Raw genomic sequence first — 27,942 nt, forward strand, 5'->3', positions numbered from 1 at the left:
GGAGGCCTTTGTAAGTAATAAAACGAATGAGGAAGGCCTCGCAAGGGGACCTGGGGGTAGTTTGCTTAAACAGGTGGTGAAAAGAGGAAGGAAATCGGGATCTCATTCCTCTTTCGACACACTTATCTTTCGGAGCAGCCGGGTCACCAACCAATCAGCGGTAGACTGAGTCAAATCGAGGCTTGTTCTGGGCTAGTAGACTGGGACTAGGAGGTTCTAGGGCGGGTTCTCTCCATGTTTCGTTCTCTGGTGATGGGGTCGAGATGCAAGATAGGTAGACAGCTATTAGATAGATATGCTAGTCGCTCTGTTCTGTGGGGAAATCTTGACATGACATGGGAAAGGGCGTCAATCCGGGGTCTAGTTGTGGGTATCTCGAAGTTGAACTTGTCGCTAGTCAACAATTCTGGGGATCATATCAATTATCGAAGCATGGCAAAGATAACTTCAGATACGACTTGTGGCAGATTCGTCTAAGGTCAGATGCGAAATAGATAAAACAAGAAATCATTTCGATATTCGAGGCAAATAATACGAGAGAAGTCGTGATAAACATGATACATGATGAAAGAGGGAAATTAGAGCTGTCGGGACATCTCATAAACAGGAAGACATCACTAAGTAAAGGCAAATATTGTTAAAAGTAATTGAAATCATTGAAAACCACGCTATGCTTAACTATTTACACCTCTTTCACAATTTAATCCAGTTTCCCTTAAGCCTTGGCATCAGACGAAAACAACTTCTCAATTCGTCGGTTGTTCCACTCCCAAGCAGTAACATCCTCGTACTTGCAAGGCATGCCCTCCTCAATAAACTCCTTGAGGGGGAAAAGGGAAGCACTGCGGTTGGGCTTGGCAAAGTAAGCGATAGAGTATCGCTCAGGGATGACCTGCTCGCCGTCGCTAGCCTTGATGGAAGGAGGGTATGTCACGCGGTGGCATGCAGCCTTGAATGTGTCGTTGGTCAAGCGCTGCAGGGAGTCGCCAATGTTGAGGATGATGTCTGTGGGGGCGGCTGACTCGACGTTGTTGAAGTGGCCCAGGTTCTCCTGGTCCTCGACTTGGAGGCCACCGACAGAGTCCTGGAAAAGCATGGTGATGGTGCCAAAGTCGGTGTGCTCGGCAATGCGTGTGGCGGTACCGTCGGCGAGTTCTGAGGCGGGGACAGCTGGGTAGTGGAGGATACGGAACTCGTTCTCGGCGCGGTTGTGGATAGACTTGAGGTGGTCCGCTGAAACACCAAGAGCAATAGCAAGAGCCTCAAGAAGCTGCATCTCAGTCTTGAAAGCTTTCTCATAGAAACCCTCCATGAACTTGCGGAATCCTGGAAGCTTGTCCTCAGGAACCCAGATGTTATCGACCAGCTCGTCGGTCGCGGAGCCAAAGTCGACAGTCTCCTTGATATCGCGGGTAGTCTGGGGTCCGAGACCCTTCTCGTAGCCGCTGATGTTGGCGACGTTCTCTTGGCCGACGAAGGAGTAGCCGCGGTTGGGGTTGGCCTGGGGAGGGTGCTTGGCGATCATCTTTGTCTCAAGGGGAAGCTCGAAGAAGCGCTTTGTCTGGGCGAAGAGCTCGTGGATGTCCTCGGAAGGGATGCTGTGGTTGACGAGCTTGACACCACCGCGCTTCTTGAGGAGACGGAGGAGGGAATCACAGAAGTCTTTCTTCTGGTCCGGCGTTCCGAAGAACAGGGACATGTCGAGGGTATCTACGTTGAGGGCAGCCATGTTGTCGTGCTATGGGTAGTACTTGAAGTGTAGATGGATGAGAAAGAATTGTACTCGAAGATGATTGAGTAGTAGTTGTTATTGTTTGTGATGATGGAGTGATTGATGTTGGATATGATATCGTCGTCAAGACACTTTATATATACAATGTGTTCGGAAACTGTTACTTGTTTCCCCATACTTTGGTCTTCCATTTTAGTGACCACTATGTTTCAACGTATGATTCTATTGGGAACAATTCCAGAATCCTAAAGAGAATGGTAACTCCCTATCAGTAGGAGCCGTGTTAAGCCGGTTTCACGAAATCAGCTGAGCCAGTATGCATCACGATTCGTCCCCGGATATGCAGATCAAACACGACGAGTAATGAACAAAGATAGTGATCCCGAAGCATCGACACTAAACAAAGCTGCAACCATTCCCCAGACAAAGAGTCGGATCGCTTATCGTCGCTGGTGGTGAGATAAGGATGAGTCGAGTAGCTCCACAGGATTGTCAGTTGTCAGCGCTTGGGCAAAAGTATGCCGATAAGTACATGAGAGAAGAGGAAAGAGATCCCGAGCTTGTCAATAATCTGGCACTAGTCTAACTACCCTATACTTATCTTGACAAGTCATCCTCTCCGCTAAAAGCATAAGGGATAAAATTATTAGCTCATCATATGCCGCTTAGACAGTACTCTTTAGGCTATTTATTTCTGTACCCTAAGCCTTGGGGGTCAATGTTTCTGCTACCCAGGTCATTTATTTGATTAAATATCGGTAAATATTTTAGAAAGTGGACATGACACTATTGTTGTCCTGAGAGTTGGTGTGATGTCTTCACATTGGAGCTTTGCTTCTTGGAGGATTGTTCAAATTGAGTAGCAGGATGAATCTGTTCCAGAATGTAAAACATCTTCAATTGACCATACTCAAAACGGTAGACCAATGCGCCGGCGCATGCCGAACCGGAAACAACGGTCAAAGCACTGGATGCGACATGTACCTGGGGCAGATTATCTTTACCAAGCTCGGCACACTACCCGGAGTAACAGCAGGCAGAGACGCGAAAGGATGTCTGTAGATGCATAATTAATACCATGCATAACGTTGCAGCAATTGCATGAGATTGCTGACGTTTGTGAACTGTGTTGCATTAAGAGTGGGATGAGACTGATGAAGGGAGAACAAATGCCTCGTTAATCGAAACACGAAGTAACCCAAGCCGGATCTCTGGGAAATTTCACAAAACCTTGTTATATCGCCCTAACTCAACGGTAGAGACCACTTGCGTAGGCTACGTTCAAGCGGCATTAACAGTCTAAAAGACCAACAGACGCCTCAACGGTCTCTGGAACATTTCTAGAAGGAATCCTTCAATTTACACATCAGCTAAAACAAGAAACAGCTCACTTCCACCGCGCTGACAGCGCAGTCAGCGCAGCCAAGCCTCAGTAGCTCAAATAAGCCCAAGCCCCAGCATGGCACAAGCGGAAATGACGGAGCTTCTGGAAGAGGGGAATATTACAGTTAAGCTTCAGGCTAATTCCTAGTCGGGCCCCCAAGAGATGATCTCCTGAACTGCCGCAAAGGCTGAAACGCGTCCACGGACGGAAAAAACGGGCGCGCTGACGTTTTTTAATATACGGCACTTCATGCCGCCTCATAATCTCACCGGAAGGCAAAGTCTATTATTATTGTTGTACAAAAGTACACAAAGGGGACAAAGAGGGGGAGGGGGATATATAGTCGTACAGATCTCGCCACACCAAACAATATTATTCCTTCCTGCAACACACATTCATTTCCAACTTGACCTCATACATTCTTTTTTGTCATTTCATTTAACCATGCTTTCTCTTAAATCACTGTCAGCCTCGCTGGTTGGCGTCTTGAGCCTGAGCTCCGGCGCTACTGCTGCTGCGAACAACTCGCCGCAGCTTGTAGCCTCCACCTATTTCGCTGGCTTCCATGCCAACCGAGGTTTCCCTGTCTCGGCTATGCCCTGGGATAAATACACCGACGCCAAGTACTCCTTTGCCGAGACCACTGAGGATGGTGGGCTTGACCTTTCCAAGTCCCAGCCTGAAGAACTGAGCTGCTTCGTCAACGCCGCCAAGAAGAACGGCGTCAAGGCTCTTGTCTCCATCGGTGGCTGGACTGGCGCCCGATACTTCTCGACCAACTTTGGCAACGAGAAGAACCGCACTGCTTTTGTCAAGACGTGTGTTGACTTTGCCAAGGAGCATTCCTTGGATGGTCTGGACTTTGATTGGGAGTACCCCAACAGGCAGGGCCTTGGGTGCAACACCATCAACGAGAATGATACTGCCAACTTTTTGGAGTTCCTGAAGGAGCTTCGCAAGGACCCCGTTGGAAAGGACCTCTACCTTACTGCTGCCGGCTCCCTGTTGCCCTGGAATGATAAGGATGGTGCCCCATCCAAGGATCTTGGGGGCTTTGCTGATGTACTGGATTACCTCATGATTATGGTAAGCTGACATGGCTATGAAGGAATGAGTTTTTATTAATAACATTTGTACAGAACTACGATCTTTACGGTGGCTGGTCAAACGTAGCCGGCCCCAACGCCGCGCTCTACTCATCCTGCGATGAACGCAACAACATGGGTTCTGGTAACCAAGCTGTTACTAAGTGGAACGATGCTGGTATCCCCCTTTCCCAGATCGTCCTTGGCATGCCCAACTATGGTCACGGCTTCAAGGTCAACGCGACATCCGCCTACAACAAGAACCACAAGCTCAACCTGTACCCTGCTCAGAACTCCACCGATCGCTTCCAGGGAAGCAGCTGGGACAACGATCCTCTCATCGACGCTTGTGGAAACCCTAACCCTCCCGGCGGCACCTACCCCTTCTGGAGTCTTATCAAGGAGGCCAAGTTCCTCGATGCTAGCGGTAACCCTGCACCTGGTATTGCTTACACTTGGGACAAGTGCAGCAAGACTGTAAGTCAAAGCCTGATTATCTAATTAAAGCACGTTTGCTAATTCATGTGACAGCCCTTCCTTTACGATGAGGAGAAGCAGATCTACGTCAGCTATGACAATGCACGATCTTTCACTGAGAAGGGCAAGTTTGTCAAGGCCAAGGGACTTGGAGGATTTGCTACTTACGAGGCTGGTGGCGACTACAATAACATTCTGATCGATGCTGTTCGAGCCGCTGTTGGATTGTCTTAGAGGCTGAGTCTATGAGGGATCTACTTCAACTGTCAGGAGGAATTCGCGTCCTGTGAAATTTATAGATGAATACAATCTTACTCAGTCCTATCAGTGGGCATGAAGATGAAGATGATGCGAGCAAGTTCAATGTCTGGGGATACACAGACAATAAATGCATCCAACTCGTGATGGGAAATCGATGATTCTCGATGAGAAAATACTATGGTAACTGTACCTAAAAGACGCCAGCTGATCTAACATGATATTGGCAATTATTCCGGGGAATCCGGTGCACAGCAAGGCATATTCGATGTATCATCTACCGAGATGGACTGCGCCCACAATAACCATGTTATAGCCACATTAGGATATACCCAGCGCTATTACCGACAACAAGCCAAGACGCTCATAACCACTAGGGAAAGGGAAGTACAACAGCAAAAGGTGATACGAGATCCAACATAAGAATTGGAAGTTACGTTGTATAGGAATAATTTAATCTCCCCATCCAACCATAGCCTGTTGTCTCACCCTGAAAAGGAATTATCTCATGATCGACAGCTTACTCATTGAAAATGTTTCAGTCTCGGGTGTCTTACTGGCTCGAGATGTCTTAGAATAACGTGATCAGCATTGTAGGACTATTATAGGGTGATACGGGCTAGGGATTCAGTGCATGCCTCGTAAAATTTGCAAGTGCTTATGAGCGCGTCACACGGCATTAAGCCAAGGCCTGCTGCGCTGTCTGTGATGAGGCCTCGATATACTATTATTAGATACCTGACATGTAGAAAATGTGGCACTGGTGAATATTGGTAGGACAAACTGCATGTATAAGAGTTCATGACATTTTCTGTTAAACTTATTCCAAAAAGATATTCCATCCACTTCTAACATTGTCCATTAAGCAATCTACAACCAAACGCATACAATCTTCTCCATCATGCACTTCACCGCCATCATCACCAGCGCCGTCGCGCTTCTCGCCTCAGCGACTTCAGCCCAACCAACAGCACGCCAGGCCCCTGTTGCATACGCAAACGTCATGGTTGTCAATGCCAACGACCACAGCCAGCAGCCCGTTAGAATTCCCCTCGCACAGCTCACAACCCTCAAGTACTCCGTCACTGAGCTGCGTCTCATCAGCCTCAGCGTCAACGTTCCAGACATTCCTTCCCCTGATGTCAAGGACGTTGTTTGCCAGCGATACCAAGACAAGTACGGTATCCAGTTTGGCAGTACCGAGTTTACAGAGGGCAAGCCTGCGCTTATTAGCACCAACCCTGTTGATTTCGGCTGGGTTTTGTGCTACCACAAGAGAAGTGATTAATCTTGCCAACTGGCAAGGTTAAATGATCCTGGAATTGAGAGAATTTGGGTTAGAGGAAACAGCTGGGGAGGAGTTATGGCTCATTAAGACTGTACATATTGTCATTTGGAACCATGGGTTTGGACGAGGGGGGGGGGGGGGGGCATGTGCAGAACGCAAACTTGGCTGTGGCACAGTGAGGAACAGGGCTGTAACATTTAGGAGAATTGGAATACGGAGCAACGTATATTTATTAATCTTCAATGATATAGTTAGAATTTATTTCGCAATTAAATTGCCATTTTACTTCGTCTTCATTCTTAACCGTCTATCAGATGAACATATTGTTAGTGTGGTGAAATACAGCAATATTTACTCAGTAGCCTTTTTGTCTATCTAACTTCTAAGCATAATAAGCGCCCTGCAGCTAAATCTTATTAGCTATTCTAACGTGGATTCCACGGCGCTGCCCCGCGGCGTTCCCTCTAAAAATAATTATTCTCCGGAACGCCGTGGAGTCTTATAATGGCATTTTTGAGACCTAAATAATGCCATGACCGCCACGGAATGGAGTCACGTCTGAAGGAACATCATAAGGAATGAAACATGATCAATATTTGGAAATAAGCTTAACAATCAATAAAATACCAACGTTGAAACTTATGACACAGATTCAAGAATATTTAAATATGTCAAGAATGCGCGTATCGGCTCTGAGTTAATAAACAACAACAACTCATCTTTTGCTGAAGCCACAATTCGATACAAGATACAGAAACACAAGAAAACCAGTCAAAGACTTCCATCATGTCCACTGAATCTAAACTCTGGCAACCCCTCAAGCTGGGAAATGTCAACCTCTCCCACCGAATCGCTCTCGCCCCCATGACCCGTCTTCGCAACGATGACGATCATCTTCCACTTGACTCAGTAATTCAGTACTACAGCGACCGCGCCGGCATACCAGGAACGTTGGTCATAAGTGAAGCGACTGGCATCTCAAAGACCGCTGAAGCAGCTCCCAGTACACCCGGGATTTCCAGCCGCGACCAGGTGCAGCGATGGAAGAAGGTCTTTGACGCCGTGCATGAGAAGGGAAGCTACATGTTCATGCAGATCTGGGATCTTGGAAGAGCAGGAGACCCGAACTACCTCAAGAGTCGTGGGTACAAATACTCGTCTAGTAGCGATATCCCCATGGAAGGATATCCTGTTGCTCCCGAGGCGCTTACTGAGAAGGAGATTTGGGAAAAGATTGATGAGTTTCGAAAGGCTGCCAGGAATGTTATTGATGCGGGCGGTGATGGTGTTGAGGTCCATGCCTGCCATGGGTGAGTATATCCAACTTTGAAAGTCTCGCATGCGACTAATCTTTGCATCCCAGATATCTCATCGATCAGTTCATCAGCGAGAGCGTCAACAACCGAACGGACAAATGGGGCGGCTCAGTTGAGAATCGGGCCCGTTTCCTCTTAGAAGTTGTCAAAGCTGTCACCGAAGAAGTCGGAGCCCAACGAACAGCCATTCGACTCAGTCCATTTGCAACCTTCCAGGCTGCTTACACTGCCAATCCTTGGGATCAATTTGGATACATTATTGCGGAACTCAAGGAAGCTCAGTACAAACTGGCTTACATCTCCTTTGTCGAGCCACGCGGTAACCCAGCTCAGACGGACATGACAATCCATACGCTTCCTGGAGATAATGTTAACCCTTGGGGAGACAAGAAGCCAAGCCTTGATCACTTCCTAGAGATGTGGGATAACCAGTCTCCCGTCATTGTGGGTGGTGGTTATCTACCTGAAAACGTTTCGGCAGCTGTTGATGGCAGTTACAAGGGGTGGGATGTCGTGGTTGCGTTTGGTCGATGGTTCACCTCGAACCCAGACCTGGTCTACCGCGTCAAGAATGGTATTCCGTTGACGCCTTACAAGAGGGAATACTTCTATGCTGCTAAGAGTGAGTTGGGATATAATGACTATTCTTTCAGTGAGGGATTTGTTGAAGCCACCAAGGCCTAATGGTCGATAAGATTGGCTCAGAATGGAGGACTGTCGTTGCTGTTGAAGTATGTAGGTTTTTACATTTAGATAGATATTGGTTTCACGTTTGAAGTTCTTTGTTATTAGACACTGCTTTCTTTACAATATTGGTAGTGCCAAATTTATTTCTTATTGTATCTACTATGTCTTTGCCTTACTTGTTAAGTCTAGGAGCTCTCTCTGGGTCTCTCCACCAGAGACAAGCCTCCTTCCTGATTTCGTCCTTCTCTACCTTGGTATCCCCTGGCTGAACAACAATCTGCAGTGGTGACTCATCATCTCCGTGATAAGCTGGCCACTCAGGACTACCAGGGTACCTGTGACTGTTGGGATTTCCAGCCGTGACAAAGCTAGAAAGATATCCGTGGTAGATGTGGCTAATCTCGGGGTACTGGGTAGACTCCCCATTCCATGTGTATGAAGTGTCTGCTGTGTGTGGAATTCCCTGCCAGGCAGGGAAGCTGTTGTTGGTATTGAAGCGGACTTTCCATGTAGGCACGCCAGCAGTGGAGGCACGGTATGCTGTCTCTTGACCAGGGCAGATATAAGCGTAGTCACTCCAAGCGGCCGAGATCCGGTTGTACTGAGTGCTGTTTGGCGAGTTTGCAAAGGGTGAGTTGTCGTACTTTGCCGGATCAGGATACAAGGCGCTCAGCTCGGATAAGTCCTTCTTTGTTAAAGCAGGCGAGATGTTGTGGAGATAATCCAAGAACTCGCTATCTGTCTCAAGATTGCCAGGCGTATAGAATTTGCCCTCGTCGTTGACGTTTGAAGTAATAGTGGGAACGTGATAGAATGTTCCATCGTATCCGGACTGAGAGCCGGGCTTCTCAAATAATGGTCCTCCCTGTACTGGCTGGAAAGGCCAAGTCAGGACGTCATTGTAATCGTAAAAGATCTTGGTGCTGATATTTCTGATGCTGTCGATATCTGCTTCTCGCAGACATTTGAGGGTAGCTTTGTTGGTTTTCTTGTTGTCGCATCCAAGGTATGCAGTGTATTCGTCGTACTGAGTCTTGTACAAGGGATATGTATCGTTGGGGAAGGCTCTTGACGTGACAGATCCAGATTGATGGATGGCTTGGGCGAATAACGCTTTGTTGTCCTTGCCATAGTTATGGAAGTAATGGATTCCAACTGAGTGTCCACCAGCAGAGCGACCGCCGATAGTAACAGCATTCTTGTCACCTCCAAAAGCTCCAATGTGTTTCTGAACAAACTCAAACAGTAGTCGCTGGTCGCGAATACCGAGGTTTGAAAGACCCTCGTCTTTGAAGAGCTTAGATGGAAGAAAGCCGAGGGAATTGACGCGGTAGTGAAAGTTTACAACGACAATAGGTTCTTTTGATGAAGCCGCGAATGCAGCGCCGTCAAAGCTAGCCCAGCTTCCAGAGAAGAATGCGCCGCCATGGATCCACACGAGAACGGGGAGCTTCTTGCTCAACGGCACGCCTTTGGTTCGGAACACGTTGAAGTTGAGACAAGCCTCGCTTTGTGACTCGAGGGGTGTCTTGGATGCAATTTCCTGGATGCAGGTCTTTCCGTAGCTGTCGGCGCGTTTGACGCCCTTGAAAGGCTTGGGCCATTCGGCGGCTTTGAAACGTCGATGACCTGTAGGCTGGAGCGCGTAGTCAATACCCATCCATGCATCCACAGTCGTAGGTAGATCCTTCTTGGTGAGGGTACTGTTGACCGTCGTTCCAGAGACACTGCCATATCCTTCGAGCTTGACGAGGTTGTAGTGTTCTCCAGTATGTGGTGTTGCAGAAACCTGCTGGACTGGGCTAAGAGCCAGCAACGTGCCAATGTTCGTAAGAAGCTTCATGGTGACACAGAGTGTACAGCACTGATGGAGATGAGAAATTACAGACTGAAGATGAATTTGTTGTTTATTTTATATCACTCAAACCCATGACGATCGCCATTACCAAGAGGACTTGCGTGCCTCCCCGCAAACATCATCAACCCGGCTCTGCCCCACGACATGCGGGTTCAAGGTGTTTATCGCCTCTTTAGGTAGGAGACTAGGAATAAAGCCTGTTCGATCGGCAAGTGAATACAACATGAACGACCTAGTCATGACTGTGGAGTCGTTTATGGTAGCATTATAGCCCAGAGTTCGGGTGTAGAAGTAGCGCCGAGCGACATTCGCCGAATTGCGCAATGCTCATCTCTGTTGTTCGGCTGGCAAGCTAAACTTTAACCTGATCGGCTTCTACTTTATCTTATGTCTTTCGAGAGGGCTTTCATTATGTCGAAAATGAAATTGTGATATGTAGTGAGTGGTACGACGTCAATTTAGTCCATGCCACTAGAAACATCTAATTTTACATACAGTTGCCATGATCCCGTCTTCGCCACTTCCCATAGCACTCCTAACAGACGCATATCACCACGCCCAATCTCTCTGTATCTGAAAACTTGAAACCAATCCTTGAACCAGGTCGTTCGATGTCGCAACTGGAGACTATACTCTGCTGGCACGACTGTTATGTCTGCTAGCTCTCCACATTTCCTCAGCCTCCTCCATAGCATCTTCTTCAGTAATTGCAGCATCCTGTGTCCTAATCTTTTCGAGGACGGCGGCTGCTTCGGCGGCATATTCACATTTCATCCGTATTTTTCGCCCATATTTGAAGAACAAGAACGGAAAAGGTACACATGCCAATGCCAGGAATGCCGGCACGGAGCTTGCCCAGTGAATACCGAGATTCTGGTACATCTGCTTTGTAAACAAGGGAAAGGCAGCGCCGAAAAGGGATCGAATGACTGAGTTGGCTGCCATGACGGACGCAGCGAAGACAACATCTGATGTCTATTAGCACTGGATGGTGTGGGAGGTTTGACGCGCTTACATGAATCGATAAGGTAGTTGAGTAATGCCATGAAGACCAACACAAGACCCCAGGCGAAGAAGACAGTACCAATGATGGGGACAATCCAGTGGATGCTATCAAAACTAGTCCACGCAAACCAAAACAAGCCCACAGGGATAAGAACAGAGCCCACCATTGCGGGTGGTAGTCTATCTTCGGGTTCCAACGGAGCACCTCTGGTACGACCTGCCTTGGCATATCGCTTGTCTTCGTACACAAAGGTTAAGATGGCCAGTGCAACTCCAACAACGATTCCAAGAAACGCAAGTCCGCCAACACCTTGATTCCAGCCTCTTCCGCCTTGGAAAACGATGGGAAATGCTGCAAAACACATGTACATGGTGCCATAAATAATGGAGATGTAGATAGATAAGATTAAGATGATAGGTTCTTTGAACAAAAGTACCCACGGCCTTGTCAAAGTCGCTTTGAGGTGGTGAGCTGCGGACCTCGCTGGTCTATCTGCATCATAACCTGAGATGTATACTTTCCCTGTAGTTTTTGATAGTCTTTGAGCTCGCTTTCTGAGGATATAGGGTGCATAAGTCTCTGGAATGATAAGTGATGCAACGATCCATATAGTGCCGGTGAATATCGCCATTAGTCCAAGAAGCCAGCGCCAGCCCTCAGTTTGAGCCAAGAAGCCGCCTATGATGGGGCCTGAGACAGTTAGTCATAGATACTCTGGACAGACAATGATGATCTTACCAATGGCAGGTCCTAGAAATGGTGCTCCAGAGAACATACACATTGCCATACCGCGTTCTGACTTTTCAAACATATCCGCAATCACAGCCGGTGCGTTGGAAAGAGGTGCCGACCCGATGGATCCAGTCAGAAAGCGAAGAACCAGCAACGCCGCGATGGAATCCGCCCCGGCAGCCCCGGCGGCGAATGCTGTTCCAGCCATAAAACTGACAAAGAATATCTTTCGTCGACCAAATTCTTCGGACAGAGGAGCCCAGACCAGGGGTCCTAGTGCGAAGCCAAGAACATATAGCGATATACCGAGTGTGGCAACCTCTGAAGACACATTGAAGTATCGTATCACTTGCTTCATCCCTCCTGAGTAAGCTGAACTGGCAAAGGTCGTGGCAAGAGTTGCAATAGCCTGAAGGCCGGTAAAGAACCATTTCTTCCATTTGGGGAATGTCATAGCGTTTTCAGGATCGTTGGGTTGGAATGTGATGACATATGGAGATTCTTTGGTGCCACTTCCTGGATATTTTTGGCTGAGAAGATCCTTGGTATCCATCTGCCGTTGACCAAAGACAACTGACACGCGTTGGTACAAGGTGCGAGTTTGCTGTTGTGATTCCACGGTTGTATCATTCGCAACTGTTCCGGAGGATAGTGAAGGGGTACCGGAAGTCATGATGAACCAAGTATTTAGGTCTTTTGTAACAACGAAGAAACTAGAGGATAGACTGTTGGTTCCAAAATCGTCTATGGATTACAACGGATCATGTTCAAATTGATAATGAAAAATAAAAGCAAAACGAAAGGGATGAAAAAGTATATCTAAGCATGGGTTCAAGATCCATCTTCCCGCGGAGTCAGCGTCGGGGTTACAGATACATAACCGGTGTATCAAGTCATGATATGTGTCTTTTTAATTCTTTTGGTACTCTTTCATGATTCCAAAGTCCCAATATGGGCATTTTCACAATATGTGTCTCTGTAATTTGCGAGTGACTTAATAATAGGACCCTTGTGCTTAGTTAGTACAGTCCCGATGAAAGTCTAGCGATGCCAGCATCAGGCTCATAGCGGGGTGTCATTATTTCCGGTCTAAAACGCCGAGACAAAAACCCGCGGCTTTTTGATCGAAACCTGATTTAACTTCTACAAGATGCAATTCATATAACCCCGAAACCTAAACGCGGCAAATGAAGTTCAGTGGTGCTTTATACACTCCAAAACGTCATGCCTCGTCCTTCAGCACCAAAAATAACCAAGGCTTGTATGCCTTGCCGAGCGCGCAAGATCAAATGTGACGCCGCAAGCATTGGGTTGCCTTGCAGTAGCTGCGTCAGTAGAGAGACTACTGCGGACTGTGTTCTGTCAACTCGCAAACGCCGAACCCTGTAAGCTCTTTAATTCTTAACCATAGCCTAGCTAAAGTTGATTGATTAACTATTTGTTGTTCTAGACGAGGCCGGAGTACCGAGTCACGGGGAACTCTCCCTGAGGATCATGGCCTCATACCGACAGTCAGTAGCATTCCAATGTCACTGAAGTCCGAAATCCTTAATTGACGCGTTTTAACAGCCTGTATCCCACAGTCGTCTTTCGCATACTCACAGTAACGCGACCGACCACTCGAATACTACCCCAATTGACAGATCTATCCATGCAAGTCAAGGTGGTAGCTCACACGCACATAACAGCCCTGACCCACTGGAAATCCATCTACCACGTCGGCCTCAACCCGACCTTCTTTATATGAACATTTTGCAAGACACCGTCAACAAGAGTGCCACTGGTCCAGGTGAGGCTGCAAATGCTGCAGGAAACGACGATGACAATTGTTTGCACACCCAGATACGTGGCTGGAATCCACTATTGCAACTTGATGAAGTTGATAGCGAGTATCTTACCAAGAAAGGTGTGTTCAAGCTGCCTGCTCCGCAACATATGTACGTCGACCCTTCTATTTACGATTTGCATATCTAAGATTATATAGGGACGCCTTCGTCAAAGCGTATTTTGACCACGTTTATCCCTTCGCCCCAATACTGAACAGAGTTGACTTCATGGAGAGTTATCGATCAGGGGACTGCTCACTCTTTCTTCTACACGCGATATCCACAGCTGGATGCTCCTATGTGCCAATAGAAGTGATACAAGAATGCGGTTATACCGACCGCTCAGCGGCCCATGTGTCTTTCTTCTTAAAGGCTAAGCTGTTTCACGACTTTCACTGCCAAGGAGGGTCCCTCCCAATGCTGCAGGGCTGCATGATTCTTGGTGACATTGTACCTGATCATCCATCGGACAGAGACTTCCATTACTGGTTTTATAACTCAGTCCGATGGGCGTCCAGGTTGGGTCTGCACAACACCAACGCGTCAGTTTACTCAAATTTAAACCCGCTAGGTGACTAACGATAAGTCAGACGTCCCCGAAACGAAGAGTCCCAAAAGCTCTACCGGCGGATCTGGTGGGTTTTGCATGTCAGTATTTCGCATATTGGACTACATAAGATACTAGACTAACTATTCGTAAGAATGCCGATGTCTTCTATTTCTTTGTCAACACCCAGAACTTGCGGCTATTAGCAACTGCACCTCCGATCGAGCCCCTCACAAATGATGACTGGGAGGACGAAGATTTGCGATTATTGTCCGATCTATTATCGCCGATAACCCATGAACAAAAGGCATCCCTGGTAGCTCACAGCGAGTTGGCTCAAATATGTAAGTTAACACGCCAAGTACATTGATAAAACTAATTTTTTCAGTCGGCACGCTCACGAAGACCATTTCGAGCGAGCCACAACAAGACATGCAGCGAGTAATGCAACCACTGGACAAGTGGCGGATGTCTTTGCCTGCTAAAATGACCCCCAGCGACTCCCCAACAAATGACGAAATGTATTTGCTTGAGGTTTTAACAACCAGCTACAGGTTTGAGTGTGTCGTGTGTCGTTCGCTGCGTCGCGGGCGATGGGGGATCCGCAGTGAGGATGTACGTAAGTGGGCGCGAGATCGATTTCGCGACGCTACCCTCGAACTTGACTCGATCCTGAAGAAAGTACTTCTGAGCGGTATCATCAAGAAAATTCCGACGACCTTGTATGTAAAGTTCTGTTATCCCACGGATTTAGTTGGCGTATCTGACTCTACATTTACAGTATAACCACCATCGCAGCTCTTCTGGCACTGCACATAGAGTCCGCTTTGGACTCATCGCAGTCGGATATTGCACGATCCATGGCCCGCGTATCAATCCAGTTCACCATGCTCGCTCTCAACCAGATACAGGATACCCCTGCTATTAAAAGAGCATTGCCTGCGTTTGAGATGGTTCTCTCAAAGAATAAGCTATACCCGTCGTCACTTCATGATGTTGCGCAGGTAGAAACACATGGCCTTCAAGAGGGGAACGTAGAGGACGAGTCGGTGCACGTGGCGATGCAGTCGGATCCAAGTTTTCCTCAAGATATCAATGATCAGGTCTCGTTCCTCGGTGGTGATATAGCAGGTTTCGAGTTCTTCGACCGATGGCAGATGGAACAGTTGGACTTTACTGGTATTCTGAGATGAAATTCAAGCGATACGTGACCTGCTAAAGACTGTCGCTCTTAGTAACACCTTGATCATATTGAAAGTCCGATTTACACATAGATTTCTCCTGCCATCTCAACTCCACATTTGAGTCTTCATTTGGCATATCCAAACTGCCTCATTAAGATATTCATCCAAAATTATTCGCAAGTATTCACCCCAGTCGTCCCTCCAGCCACCATTAGCAAACATGGCGGTCGAGTATTCCCAGTAGACGGGATACCAGGAAGAGTACTCCCAGTCAATAATGACAATAGTCCCGTCATCTTGCACCATAATGTTCTTCCTCTGCAAATCATTATGCGTGAAGACGGGAGCCTTATTGCTGTGAAGAACAGTTGGTAGAACATACTGGTAATATTTGACTAAGTTCACCGACCATGATCTGGTTTCGAGTGAGAAGATTCGAATGACTGAGTTTATCAATTCTTCTTCAGTTGCGAAGGGCGATGTGACATTTTTGAGGCCTCCTTGGGTGCCTGTAAACACGTCGTCCAGTGGTGGTCCACCGTCGATGTTGCCGAAATAGCCTGGGTGTTGTAGCCGCCGAAGCTGTTGGAGTGAATCGCGAAGGGTCTTGGCGATAGAAGTCTTTCTTGTCCCGTCAAGTTCAGGCCACAGCTCCTTAAGGGTTTTGCCCTGTATATGTTGCATGAGGATATATGTGAAGTTTTGGGGTGTTTCTTTCCCTTGATAAATAGCATAGACTTTAGGTACCACCAGGGACGTGTTTTTCGCGACGTAAAGCATATTATGAGCCTCTATAGGTTTTACCTCAGGGCCATACTTCATAATAAAATCGTTTCGGATCCTGACAAGTTTGTCGCAGAAAGTCCGATCAATTGGCAATGGCTCCCCACTCTCAGTATCATTTGGGGTTGGTAGTGAGCCAGGAAAGTCCTGATCCTTGAACAGAACGTCGTATTGCGGTGGCTCAGTTGTGATAGACTCCATGTTCAGTGGCAATGCCGTAGACGTTGGTTTGTGTAGGGTTTTGGTGAAGATAAGACGAAAACGATGGAAGATGTGAATAGGGTAGTTAAATGTGACTGACGTAAGCTGAGCGCTGGCCTAATCCACCAAGGGTTGAGGAGTCGCTATCAACCAACACACGAATCACCTTGAAGTTTGAGGGTTAGAGTTGTATCGCTCGGACATAGGATTCATGTAAGTAGGGCCAACGACAGTTTGCTGACCGCCAAGGAGTATCCTGGCAGTGACAAGACAGCGCAGTGTCAAGTCTCCTTTGATGTTGGTAGTTCCGTCGTCCTAAGCGCTGGCTAGGTAGCAATTTACAATACCTCACCTGACTTTAGAACCAACAGGTCTAAGAATAACATAGCTTACTCAAGATTGGTTAATTTCTGACAATCCAGAAATCACAAGAATGTATATAAATGCTGAGATATGTCCCTCTTCTCTTGAACAACAAACAATCACCACATTCTGCAACAAATACAACAACCTACCACGGCTTCAACTACACCTACAAGTATCTCTCTATTATATTCACCTACACATTGTTCTCTTGATTAATAATCAAACTACCACTACATCAAACATGTCATACCTTTCTGTCTACTTGAGTACCTCAGAGTACCGCTAAACCACCACTCGATTTTCGTCAAAGACGCCGAGGGTGAAACAGGATTTGTCTTTCATGTAGTCGGTAACATACAAATGGGCTGTGTTTTTGAAGTTAGGCGACAGGAATCCGATCCAAGGTTGTCGGCAACCTTCGAGAAAATGACACAAATAGGAGTGATTGCAGCTAACGATACGCATCGCTTTCGGGCTGTCTGCGAGTCCAATCCTCCGCCGGAGAAACAGTTCAATGGAATCAAGAGGATTGACCCCAGGAAGCCTCTTCGACGTTGCCAGGAATGGGCAAGTGAAACAATCGATATCCTTCGCGAGCAAGGTGTCCTTCTGAACGCCAACTAGGATGCTGGCTTGCAGCTTACAGGGCTTGGAATTCTTGATCGGAACCCCTTTAGCGACACGATAAACAACAAGTGTAACTGCTAGACTTGGAAATACGAAATCGATAAATGGACTGGTAGCATTGGAAATGCAACTGTTGAAGATGTGGCTATTGGAATATTGTAGAAGATATCTATGGTCTTAGGAAGATATGCGTAGGTAAGATTTGGAGGTGAAAGGACAATGTACCTATGGATGAATGTTTGGGATACGATCATAGGCGGTTTCGTATTGTATACTTGAACTAAGGACGTCTCTTGTTACTTTACGTTGTCGTGATCTAGATAGTACTTAGTGTTATCAAGAGGAAGAGATTGGGATTTACAAGATGTAATATCTACTACATGCAGCCAATACTGGCTATAATTCTACCCAGTATACTGATTTCTCCCACAATGCCTTCGCCTTGCCTTCATCATACGCATGGTCCCCATAACCAGGTGCGTATCGCGAAGTTGAAGGATCCCACTTGCCAATAATCTGGCAATCTTCAAGATACCTTCCGCCCTGCCCTTCTAAAGCCTCGGCTGTCGCAGCCCAAACAGTCGTCGCAGCACCCTGCGACGAAAACTTCCACACACTGTTCAAGTACGGATCTCCACCCAGACTGTTCTTTTGCTCTTCGGATAGGTGCCTTCCCAAGTCAGTTAACACAGCACCCGGATGAACGCTCCAAGCATGGATACCCTCGGAACCGTATCGCCGTTCGATCTCGTTAGCAGTCCAGAGATTAGCAGTCTTGCTTTTCACGTAGGCTTTGTGAGGATCGTAACAGCCTTCCATGTTGATATTATTGAAGTCTGGTTCTCCAAAGCGATGACCAAGTGATGAAAGCATAACAACTCGTGCTGCGCGGTCCGGCTTCACGCCCTTTTGTAATGATGGTCGCAGAAGGTTGAATAGTAAGAAGTGAGCAAGATGGTTGGTCGCAAATTGAGTCTCGAAGCCTTCCTTGGTCCGTCCCTCTGGAGTGCACATGACACCAGCATTGCAGATTAATATGTTGAGTTTCAGGCTTTCTGATAGGAACTTGGCAGCGCACGATCGAACGCTGTCGAGTGACTCAAGATCTAACTCAAGGAGATGAACGCGGTCATCTTGTACAAGATCCCCCAATGCTGTTTTGGCCTTGTCCAGGTTGCGGGCGGTGAGATATAGGGTCGCTCCAGTGAGGTAAAGCGCTTTGGCAGTGTCAACGCCAATACCTGCTGAACAACCGGTGAGGAAGATAACGTGGTCTTTAAGTTTTCCTTCAAGATTTTCGTCTTTGATGATCTGATCGGCCGTGGGTCGAGCGTCACCAGGGCCGTTGGCAGCTTCATGTACAGCAACGTATCGGTCAGTCATTCTGTTGGTAGTGGATATCTAGTTTCGCAGCTGATATAATCAATCCCAGCGAGGTATAATCTAAGATGCAGTAGACAAAAGGGTATCGCAAAACCTCGCTGCGGGGGAAATGGATCTCTGGACCCTTATCAAGGTGACGCATCGGCAGTATGAAGTGTTCATGTGGGCCTCGCTGAAGATGTTATTTTTAGTGTCGTGGCGCTATCTTTTCTTAGAACCCGATATTCTTCGGATTCACCGACTTTCGCTATACAATAATTTCTACTATCGCAGACTGTTCACATTCAAAGATGATCTTTCAATAGGGAACAATGGATGTTGTGTGTTAGGAAGATCATTGTAGGCATCATATCATGTCTAAACTTTCCGACTTGGGCCCTTGACTGTTGGCACTGTTACATCGCAGAGGGGCCAGAGGCTAGTCAAGTTAAGTAGAAGACTCGCTATCACGTATCAGTTTTCGTTTAGCGAAATGTACATACAAGCTGACGCTGCGATACGGTTAAAACAAGTAGTAATGCAAGTAAGTTATCCTGGTATTTATCCAACCACGATGTAGAAATGTTGGATTAAAAGCAATCTCCGATGACTGCCGAGAGCAGGCTAATTGGATTGTATACGGACATGACATAATCGTGTCCGCCACAGAAACCCGACTCTAATCCCGATTCCGACTCCGATTTCTCATATGACCAGAACCCAGCTTCATCATCATCTATCATACCACTGACAACATTTCGCTCACATGGATCAACTAAGCCCAAGCAGCACCGGCTCATCCAACCGAGTCCAACCTCCAAGGCGTCGGCCCAGAAAGCCTCTCAACTGTGATCCCTGCAGACACTCCAAGCTCAAATGCGACCGACAACTGCCCTGCAGCACGTGTTTGAAGCGAGGATGGCAAGATTCATGCGCATACGGATCCAACTTTACTGGACCAAGGGGCCGAAGAAAGACTAGAACCTCCAACATCGAACCTGTAGTTCAAGTTGCTGAGCCCCAGTTTGACACCATCATACCCCAGGCTCAGCCACAAATTCAGGTTCAACCTCAAGAGGCTGCCTCATCCCCGAATCGAACTCCAGAGCCGATACAGGATCGATGGGATAATATCCTTCAAAGACCTCGTGTGGAGAGATGTCCTACTGGGCCTGACGCGCAGAGGCCGACTGTTACTCTCTCTCTCGGTCCAACGGTCCCGATCGAAGAGCTGTTGGCTTTACTCCCTCCCGCTTCAATAACCGAGTACTTGGTGGTTCGGTACTTTGGCACACTATCGTCAATATTTCACATTATACACGGTCCAACCTTTCAAAAACAATTCTTGGCATTCGTTGAAGCCCCAGAAAAGACAAGCTTATCGTGGTTAGCACTGCTCTTCGCCATCCTTTCGCTCACTCTCGAGACCCTCAGACCCGACGATGCTGGCTTGAACCTTTTATGGCAGGACCCAAACGTCCCTCGAGATCTGCGAGCATTATCACAAAAGTTTCGCAACGCAGCCATGATGTCCCTTTCACAAGATCAGTTCCTCGTCCGTCATGATCTCGATACCCTCGAAGCACTTTTGATACTGGTATACATGATATCCCACAACGAGGGACCAGAATACGCATGGGCACTTCTTGGAACTGCTTTGAACATTGCCACTGCTTTGAGATGCCATGCAGGTGCCCCAATATCGAATCACATTGAGCGAGAACGACATAGACGTTGCTGGGCGGGAATTCTGATCATCCACACTGACCAGGCACTTTGCTTTCGGGATATCGACTTGACCTACCTTTTGAAGATGACGGCTGCCATGCCGGCTTGGGTCAATGACACTGATATCCAAGAGCATGGTATCAAGGACTCCCCTGTGACTCCAGGATCCAAGTTTACTGATATGACACTCATCAAATTCCAAGTCCAACTATTCCAGCTTTCCACTCAGATCTGCTCGCACATCTCGAGCAATGAGAAGTTCGATGAGACGATCCTACTTCGATACGATGCTGCAGTTGCAAAAGAACAGAAGGAATGGGACGCTATATACCTTGTCGACGGAAACAGAAGTATCCTCGACACAGAGGGTTATGTCCACTGGTGCACCCTCCAAACTTACGCGCACCAACTGTATCTTCTTCTGCACCGACCGTTCCATAGTTCCCGCTCGAACCATTTCCATGCCGAATCACGAGAAAAGTGCATAAGATCTGGCTTGGCGCTTCTGGACATCCACCACCAGTTCTTTGAGCTGCCTCGTATGAAGTGTTACCGATGGCTCGTCAAGGGTGCCATTAGTTGTAATTCATTACACGGCGCCGTTGCATTGACGTCCTGTATGCTCGATATGCCTGATAGTTCAGATCTAGCGGAACATATGAGTGCCATCGATGCTGCTCTAACAAGAATGGAGACTCTGAAGATGAAGAGTCCCGCTTGCTCGAATGTTTACCGCATTCTTCGTTGCCTTCGGTAAGTAGTTCAGATTATGCTGATTGATGCGGTGACTGACATGGACAGATCATATCTCAAGAAGCGAGAGCCTGAGCTGACAGTCCTGCCGGAGGATCTTGAACTCAGGTTTGAGGACTGGGCGAATAACGTTGACTGGTTCAGACCAGACGCAATTGATTGGGTACGTTCAATATCATCATGGTAATGAAAGTCGCTGACACGATTAGGCCGTCTGGGATCAATACATAACACCCCAGAGCGATTATCCTGAAAACATTATGAGTTGATCTACTCACGAACAAAGGAAATTTCTATCTTTAATAAAATGCTTGCTCTATACACTTGCTTCGCTACAATGATTTATGTTCTTTTTCATGCATACCATCGTCCTACTGTATCCTTTGCCGCCTATGACGGATTTACCGGCGTTAAATAAAGACCACCACGTCCTACTGTATCAACACTCGCTGTATGCGGGCGGCGGCACACCGACAGGTATACCATACTCTTCTAGGTCAAAGTCTCCCCTGCAGTATCGTGGTGGAACTCTTATACCCTCGGCCAACAAATTCTTGACCTCTTTCGATGCTATGTCGTTATTTCTCACGAACACGCCCCATCCATTGACAGGAAGCTCGGGCGAAATGAACAAGTGGATAGGTAGCGAAACCTCCTCCTAGCGAATGTCAGTAGTCTTCTCGGCCGCAAGTAGAAATGAAGCGCACCTCTGTTGTGATACCGTCCGTGACCATCGTTACTTCAAAATGCAAAGTGTGACTGATTGTGATCCCGTGCATCGAAACATCTGGTGAGCACTTTCTTACTGCCAATGGAAGATGCAAGCATTGCTGCCAAGATTGCAATTGTCCAGACTGGTCCAAGTTCAGAGGCCACTCTGTGACAATGCGCTGCCCTTCATAAGACATGCCCTCTGACAAAGACTTGTCCTCAACAGTATGTGTTTCGCGCAAGTAAAATCGTGCTTTCGACACGTTGCTCATCGAACTAAGCTGTGCAACTTGAGCCTCGATGGGAATCAGGCCACCCAATGCTATTGCTCGATGTCGGACAGAAACGTTGTACTCTGCCATTGTTGACCACTTGCCATGTGCTGACGTAGGATCCATAAGCTCGTATGAAGAAAAGGCTGGTGTTCGGATGATTCGAATGGGTGTAAACGAGTAGGCATTCTTTGAGGAATCTGAACGGATGGTTGACGCTTCGAGGAGGTATGTGATGCTACAGCGAGTGCAACCTTTGAACGTCTCATCTTGGTTACCTCGGATAAAAAGCTCAAAGGACCATTCGTATTGTTTGCCATTTGGGACTGACTTTCCTATTTGGTCGGCGACGTAGAAAGGGTTCCAGGTATGAATCGTTTCTTCCTTGTGTTGCCATCTTGCAGCATTTTCTGTGGGTGATGCATGATCCCTAAAATTGTTTAGAATGAGAACCTGTATGTTGAAATGTCTTTAAACGTACCCAAGCCACATTCGACTTGTAAACTTTAGCTGCACGCCCTGTATACACTGCTTTTCGGGTACAAACAAGGCAACCTTGCCTCGAAGATATTGGCCATTCGACTCAGAGCCGTGACCGGTGAGGAAAACATAATCGTGATCTGGTCTGCAAATGTCCAGTCAGCGACAATAGTAATTGCATAATAGTCTTTCTGGACATACGTGATTGTAATGTTGAGTCGCCTAGGTCCTGTGACTTTGGCTAGTAACGATCGCATGGATGGTTTGATTGCCATGGTTGATGATATTTCAGATCCAAGTTGATAAAATACAAGATATCAGACTGCCACTTGTATATTTATTTACTCCCTGGGCCCTCTGGTTATTTAATACTGCATGCATTCTTAGTATTATTGTTATCTCCGACCACAAAACAAGTCCGATCGAGCTGATTTTTAGTCAAGTGCCTACTAAGGTAAGTACTTCACAGAATCGGAGTCGGAGACGTGGTGACCCACTCGGAGATGACAAACAGAACTCATTACCGTCCAAATTCCCTGTCTTTGGCCAAGTCCGACGCTGGTTCGTGAATGCTGTTGTTCGGGGAAGGATAAGCGCAGGATTCAACCATCATGACCAAACTCTCAGTCCGACCTATGTCTTGGCTTTCAGAAGCAATTACTCCCAGGGTGTCGTAAGATGTCATCATAAGATTTGACAACGGATATATAACTGTACTCCATTCTCGTACCACATGTTTATTCCATGTCATTGAACACCCATCTCCGTTCCAACCTTCACTTTGTATAAATAATTCACTACGCTCAACGTTTATCAAGATGCCCCTGATGCAAAACATCATCTCCGAAGTCCCATCACACTTGACAAAAGTACTTTACTTCCCAAGACATAACGAAGAAGTCTCTCACTTTCCAATATACGAAATTTCCGAGCAATACTTTGACAAGATCGGAAAGTTACCTATGGGATCTAGGGACTACAAGGTTGAGCTATGCCTTCTTCGCAAGCCAAATGGGGAGTTTCTTGGCGACAATGCCCGTTTCTTGGTGGATGTTGGTGATGACAGCACCTCGATGTCTGTTCGTGAAAGAATCCTAGGTCAAGATCCTGTCGAGGCACGAGTGTAAGTTTAGTCAACAGACAGAGGGCCTTTTTTGACTGATAGTTTTAGGCTACTTCCCAACTCACAAGAAACTGAGTATCCTATCCACACAGATACCAGCACAACATCAGCTCATAGCTCTGGTCATCTTGTATTCCCATTACCCGAGAAGCAGACGAAGAGACAACTCGTTCGATATCCATACTTCGCCATCACTAGCGCCATCTTCGGCGATAAAGATGCCAATGACAGTCGATATGAATGGCAGGTCCACCCAAATGAGAAAGGACCACTCCGATACGAATTAGTTGATGTAGGAGAGAAGCATTCTGGCGAGGTTGATAGTTCAATATTGGCTATCTACCACCACCACGGTTTCGAGAACGAACTGCCTGTATCCTATAGTCATGGAGTTTTATTACTTCCATCCACTTCGACATCGGAGTTCGAGATAGCGGTTGTGTCAAGTCTTTTAGCTGTTCTTTCAGCTGTTCGACAACAACCGACGTCGAGGAAGCAATCACGTATCAGGTCCCTGATGGCTTGCTTATAGTCATGGATGCATCGCAAAATAGTAATAACTAGATCGTATACAAGTTATTATGTTCTATGTTCTCTATTTAAATACAAACTGATGACTGTTACATCTTCTAACTCCGTGTTTTTAATTACTTCTCTCCCTTGGTCGAACTCAGAGTTAACCCCTGTGAGGCTCAACAATCATTGGGCCCGATGTAGTCGATTTCTCCTTGCCGCCTTCCATAGAAGATCCATCGTTCTCGCTGTCTGCCTTCTTGGACTTCTTAAACAGTCTGGCGAACTTGCACCAAACATTAACCATCCAGCCATATGCAGCAACAAAGGGTGGCGCAACAAAGTAAACGATCTTGGCGAACCACTCATCTGGGAATATTCTGACCAGTATACCCCAAGGCAGACTGAAAGCAGCAATAACGATGGAGATAGCCCACTGAACACCATCGAGACCGTTGGGGTCGATATCGAAAACGCGGTTACCAACAAAGACGATGGCGACCTGGAGTCCGATCATGATGCAGTTGATGAAGATGAAGAACAGGTTGCGGTGGATGCCGACAAAGACGTTAAACTTGTTGTCGAGGCGTCGGCAGTTGAGTTCGTTGAAGATCTGCATCCAGACGAAGACGTTGAAGATGATGGTGTCGAGTTGGAGCTTTTCGGCCTCGAGGCTGGTGTCGTAGTTAAGGATGGCGCCGCCGGCGAAGTAGAGAACGAGGACAACGACCAACTGGAAGATGGATTGACCGATGATCATCTTCCACATCTGTGATTGTTAGTATGGTTATAGAATTGATCGGATGGTAATGCACTTACGTTCATGGTGATGAGCGGCGCAGACTTGGGCTGGGGAGGACGGTCGAGGATGTCATCAGTAGGAGGATCGGTGGCGAGGGCAAGGGCAGCCATAGTGTCCATGATCAGGTTGATCTGTCAAGGTTAGTATGGATCGTTGATAAAGGCTGTTTGATAGGGACTTACCCATAGAAGCTGCACAGCCTTGAGCACAGGCTCCATGTCAGGGTTATACATGGAAGTAACAAAGGAAAGAATAACAGCGGTAATGTTGACGGTGATCTGAAATTGGAGGAACTTCTGCACGGCATCGTTGACAGCACGTCCCCACTTCAGAGCAGTGATGATCGAAGCAAAGTTGTCGTCCATGAGGATAATCTCAGAAGCCTCCTTGGCAACTTCAGTGCCCGAAATACCCATAGAGAAACCGATATCAGCTGCCTTGAGCGCGGGCGCATCGTTTGTACCATCACCTGTCACAGCGACTGTCTCGCCGAGAACCTTGAGACGGGTAACCAAGATGCGCTTGTCATCGGGTGATGAACGGGCCAGGACTTGAAGGCGAGGGATGACACGGTCGAGTTCTTCCTCGGAGAGCTTGCGGAACTCGGGACCCTCCATGACAATACCATCAGTGAAGATACCACATTCAGTAGCGATAGCGCGTGCGGTGACGATGTTGTCACCTGTAACCATTCGCGTGACGACTCCAGCGCGGCGGGCGTTCTGAACAGCTTCGGGGACACCAGGACGGACAGGATCTTGGATACCGACGATGCCGAGAAGAGTCAAATCACTGAGGTTCTCGAGGTCGGGAGTCTCAGCAAAGTCCTTGTAGGCCATGCCGATTGTGCGAAGGGACTTTTCAGCGAAAGCGTTGATAGCATTCTCAGCAGCCCCACGATCCAAAGCATCGACGTTGCTGTTAGAAGGGTCGAATTGGGTCTTGCAATATCCAAGCACAATCTCAGAAGCACCCTTGATGAGAAGTCGGCAACCAGTGGGGGTCTTGATAACAGCAGTCATGTACTTCCTCGCCGAGTCGAAGGGTTCAATAACAACGATAGTTTCGTTGGCGCGTGCTTCGGCAAGAGACTGCATACCGAGATGGTCCTTGGCGAGCTGGAGCAGAGCGGTCTCGGTCTTGGAGCCGATAAAGGTGGCGATACCATCTTCCTCGCCTTCGAAGGCGGTGGAGTTGATGGCGACGGATTGGGTGATGAGCTTCTTGCTGTCGGCGGGAAGGCTGGATGCCCATGAGGGAATGTCGGAGGTGAATGTGGAAGAACCAAAGCGACCAGCTGTGACCGTCATCTTATTCGTCGTCAGAGTTCCTGTTTTGTCTGAACAAATACAAGTAGCGTTACCCATCGTCTCACAAGCTCGGAGGACTCGAACCAAGTTGTTCTCCTTGAGAAGACGAGTGGTAGCGAAAGCAAGGGCAAGGGTGACAGCAAGAGGAAGACCTTCAGGAACAGCGACAGCAATGATAGCAATGGCAACGACAAGTAGATCGACAAATGTCGAAGCCTTCTCCTCAGCGGGTCGATCATCACCAGGAAGATTGGCACAGAAGCGAAAAAGAAGGATGAAGAACATGAGAACTGAAGCACCACCACCAAGCTGAGCAATAGCGACAGCAAGCTTCTCAAGCTTTTTCTGAAGAGGAGTAGACTCGATATCGGTGCGGACGGACATCATGATCTTGCCAAAACTGCTGTTGACACCGACTGAAGTACACATGAATGTACCCATACCTTCAAGGACCTTTGCACCGGAGATGATGAATGGATCGGCCTCCTTGGTACTGTTGGGGTTGGGTGTGAATGCCTTTGCACCAGGAGTCTTCTTCAAAGCGTCTGACTCGCCAGTAGCGGTAGACTCGTCGCACTTGACGTTGTGTCCATCGATGAAGATACCGTCGACAGGGATCAAGTCACCGGGTTCGAGGTAAATGACATCGCCAACAACGATATCAACGACATTGATGAGCATTGACTTGCCAGATCGAAGAACCTTGACCTCACGATCATCCTTCTTGGTGTTGAGCTTGACAAAGGCCTTTTCTTTCTGCCAATCGTTATGAGAAGCAACAACGACGACGATGGCAACGGCAGCGAGAATGGCGACACCCTCAACCCAATCAACAGGTGTAGGGTCGTCAGGCGCATTGGTTGTTCCGAATGTCTCGTAGAGACCAAGGGCGAGTGAGATGGTACCAGCCACCGTCAAGAGAACCAAAACCGCTTCCTGGAAGGTGATCCAAGCTAATCGCCAGATTGACTTTGGCTTCTTGGCAGGGAGCTGGTTGCGATCGTAGATACGGATTCTTTCATTGGATGAAGCGTTTTGTGTTTGAAGTTCATCCACGCTGAGACCGGCGTTTACATCCACATTGAGACTTTGAGCCAGACCCTGCAGACCACCAAAACTTCTAAGTTTGTCGAGAGATTTGGGGTTGAGGAGCTCGTTGAGGTCATCGGGAGTGTGAGAGAAGGGAGCATTGTTGGAGACAGGAACAGGAACAGGAGGGAACTTGATGCCCTTTTCATCCGGAGTTTGCTGGTTGAGACTGGGCACGACGGTTGAGTTGTCGCCAACTGAAGAGACAGTGCCTGCTTCGCTGAGAGACCGCTGGCGGGGGTCCAGCATGGCCTTGGGGTCCAGGAAGTTACCAGACATGATGGAGGAACGAATTGGAAGAGAAAGCCAAGTCTTTAGCTAGGATCCTAGGTCCCAAGAAAGCTTGACTGGTGGGGATAGAAAAAGACAAGCGAAAGCTCAGAACCAGTGAGCTGTGATGAGTGAGTCTCTCTATTTTCGGATTCTAATTTACATATTTGCG

At 47.5% G+C, this 27,942-nt stretch overlaps 13 protein-coding genes across 13 annotated transcripts; 6 read left to right on the forward strand and 7 right to left on the reverse strand.

Moving 5' to 3' along the window:
- Positions 1–715: 715 nt before the first annotated feature.
- FGSG_03213 (uncharacterized protein) lies at positions 716–1,729 on the reverse strand (the record flags this gene model as incomplete). The annotated part of the gene is made up of 1 exon (XM_011324243.1): positions 716–1,729. One exon carries the CDS (start codon positions 1,727–1,729, stop codon positions 716–718), a length of 1,014 nt encoding a protein of 337 aa, XP_011322545.1.
- A 1,831-nt stretch (positions 1,730–3,560) lies between these two features.
- Positions 3,561–4,912, forward strand: FGSG_03212 (uncharacterized protein; the record flags this gene model as incomplete). The annotated part of the gene is made up of 3 exons (XM_011324244.1): positions 3,561–4,202; positions 4,256–4,678; positions 4,733–4,912. The coding sequence occupies 3 exons, from the start codon at positions 3,561–3,563 to the stop codon at positions 4,910–4,912; spliced, it is 1,245 nt and encodes a 414-aa protein (XP_011322546.1).
- A 925-nt stretch (positions 4,913–5,837) lies between these two features.
- On the forward strand, positions 5,838–6,224 carry FGSG_03211 (uncharacterized protein; the record flags this gene model as incomplete). The annotated part of the gene is made up of 1 exon (XM_011324245.1): positions 5,838–6,224. The coding sequence occupies one exon, from the start codon at positions 5,838–5,840 to the stop codon at positions 6,222–6,224; it is 387 nt and encodes a 128-aa protein (XP_011322547.1).
- Positions 6,225–7,010: 786 nt separating this feature from the next.
- On the forward strand, positions 7,011–8,234 carry FGSG_03210 (uncharacterized protein; the record flags this gene model as incomplete). The annotated part of the gene is made up of 3 exons (XM_011324246.1): positions 7,011–7,534; positions 7,588–8,162; positions 8,194–8,234. The coding sequence occupies 3 exons, from the start codon at positions 7,011–7,013 to the stop codon at positions 8,232–8,234; spliced, it is 1,140 nt and encodes a 379-aa protein (XP_011322548.1).
- A 165-nt stretch (positions 8,235–8,399) lies between these two features.
- On the reverse strand, positions 8,400–10,070 carry FGSG_03209 (uncharacterized protein; the record flags this gene model as incomplete). The annotated part of the gene is made up of 1 exon (XM_011324247.1): positions 8,400–10,070. One exon carries the CDS (start codon positions 10,068–10,070, stop codon positions 8,400–8,402), a length of 1,671 nt encoding a protein of 556 aa, XP_011322549.1.
- A 642-nt stretch (positions 10,071–10,712) lies between these two features.
- On the reverse strand, positions 10,713–12,496 carry FGSG_03208 (uncharacterized protein; the record flags this gene model as incomplete). The annotated part of the gene is made up of 3 exons (XM_011324248.1): positions 10,713–11,053; positions 11,101–11,781; positions 11,869–12,496. The coding sequence occupies 3 exons, from the start codon at positions 12,494–12,496 to the stop codon at positions 10,713–10,715; spliced, it is 1,650 nt and encodes a 549-aa protein (XP_011322550.1).
- Positions 12,497–13,047: 551 nt separating this feature from the next.
- Positions 13,048–15,389, forward strand: FGSG_03207 (uncharacterized protein; the record flags this gene model as incomplete). Its single annotated transcript, XM_011324249.1, has 8 exons — positions 13,048–13,208; positions 13,274–13,334; positions 13,393–13,760; positions 13,808–14,191; positions 14,335–14,540; positions 14,585–14,717; positions 14,751–14,918; positions 14,978–15,389. 8 exons carry the CDS (start codon positions 13,048–13,050, stop codon positions 15,387–15,389), a joined length of 1,893 nt encoding a protein of 630 aa, XP_011322551.1.
- A 96-nt stretch (positions 15,390–15,485) lies between these two features.
- Positions 15,486–16,364, reverse strand: FGSG_12487 (uncharacterized protein; the record flags this gene model as incomplete). The annotated part of the gene is made up of 1 exon (XM_011324250.1): positions 15,486–16,364. One exon carries the CDS (start codon positions 16,362–16,364, stop codon positions 15,486–15,488), a length of 879 nt encoding a protein of 292 aa, XP_011322552.1.
- Positions 16,365–17,753: 1,389 nt separating this feature from the next.
- Positions 17,754–18,740, reverse strand: FGSG_12488 (uncharacterized protein; the record flags this gene model as incomplete). Its single annotated transcript, XM_011324251.1, has 1 exon — positions 17,754–18,740. One exon carries the CDS (start codon positions 18,738–18,740, stop codon positions 17,754–17,756), a length of 987 nt encoding a protein of 328 aa, XP_011322553.1.
- Positions 18,741–21,075: 2,335 nt separating this feature from the next.
- Positions 21,076–21,469, forward strand: FGSG_03205 (uncharacterized protein; the record flags this gene model as incomplete). Its single annotated transcript, XM_011324252.1, has 3 exons — positions 21,076–21,200; positions 21,249–21,363; positions 21,410–21,469. 3 exons carry the CDS (start codon positions 21,076–21,078, stop codon positions 21,467–21,469), a joined length of 300 nt encoding a protein of 99 aa, XP_011322554.1.
- A 170-nt stretch (positions 21,470–21,639) lies between these two features.
- FGSG_03204 (uncharacterized protein) lies at positions 21,640–22,938 on the reverse strand (the record flags this gene model as incomplete). Its single annotated transcript, XM_011324253.1, has 4 exons — positions 21,640–21,858; positions 21,908–22,613; positions 22,665–22,808; positions 22,865–22,938. 4 exons carry the CDS (start codon positions 22,936–22,938, stop codon positions 21,640–21,642), a joined length of 1,143 nt encoding a protein of 380 aa, XP_011322555.1.
- A 543-nt stretch (positions 22,939–23,481) lies between these two features.
- On the forward strand, positions 23,482–24,318 carry FGSG_03203 (uncharacterized protein; the record flags this gene model as incomplete). Its single annotated transcript, XM_011324254.1, has 2 exons — positions 23,482–23,786; positions 23,835–24,318. The coding sequence occupies 2 exons, from the start codon at positions 23,482–23,484 to the stop codon at positions 24,316–24,318; spliced, it is 789 nt and encodes a 262-aa protein (XP_011322556.1).
- Positions 24,319–24,425: 107 nt separating this feature from the next.
- FGSG_03202 (uncharacterized protein) lies at positions 24,426–27,779 on the reverse strand (the record flags this gene model as incomplete). The annotated part of the gene is made up of 3 exons (XM_011324255.1): positions 24,426–25,068; positions 25,119–25,232; positions 25,284–27,779. The coding sequence occupies 3 exons, from the start codon at positions 27,777–27,779 to the stop codon at positions 24,463–24,465; spliced, it is 3,216 nt and encodes a 1,071-aa protein (XP_011322557.1). The 3' UTR covers positions 24,426–24,462.
- Positions 27,780–27,942: the final 163 nt, after the last annotated feature.

Source organism: Fusarium graminearum, chromosome 2, assembly GCF_000240135.3.
Source record: "Fusarium graminearum PH-1 chromosome 2, whole genome shotgun sequence".
NCBI lineage: Eukaryota > Fungi > Ascomycota > Sordariomycetes > Hypocreales > Nectriaceae > Fusarium > Fusarium graminearum.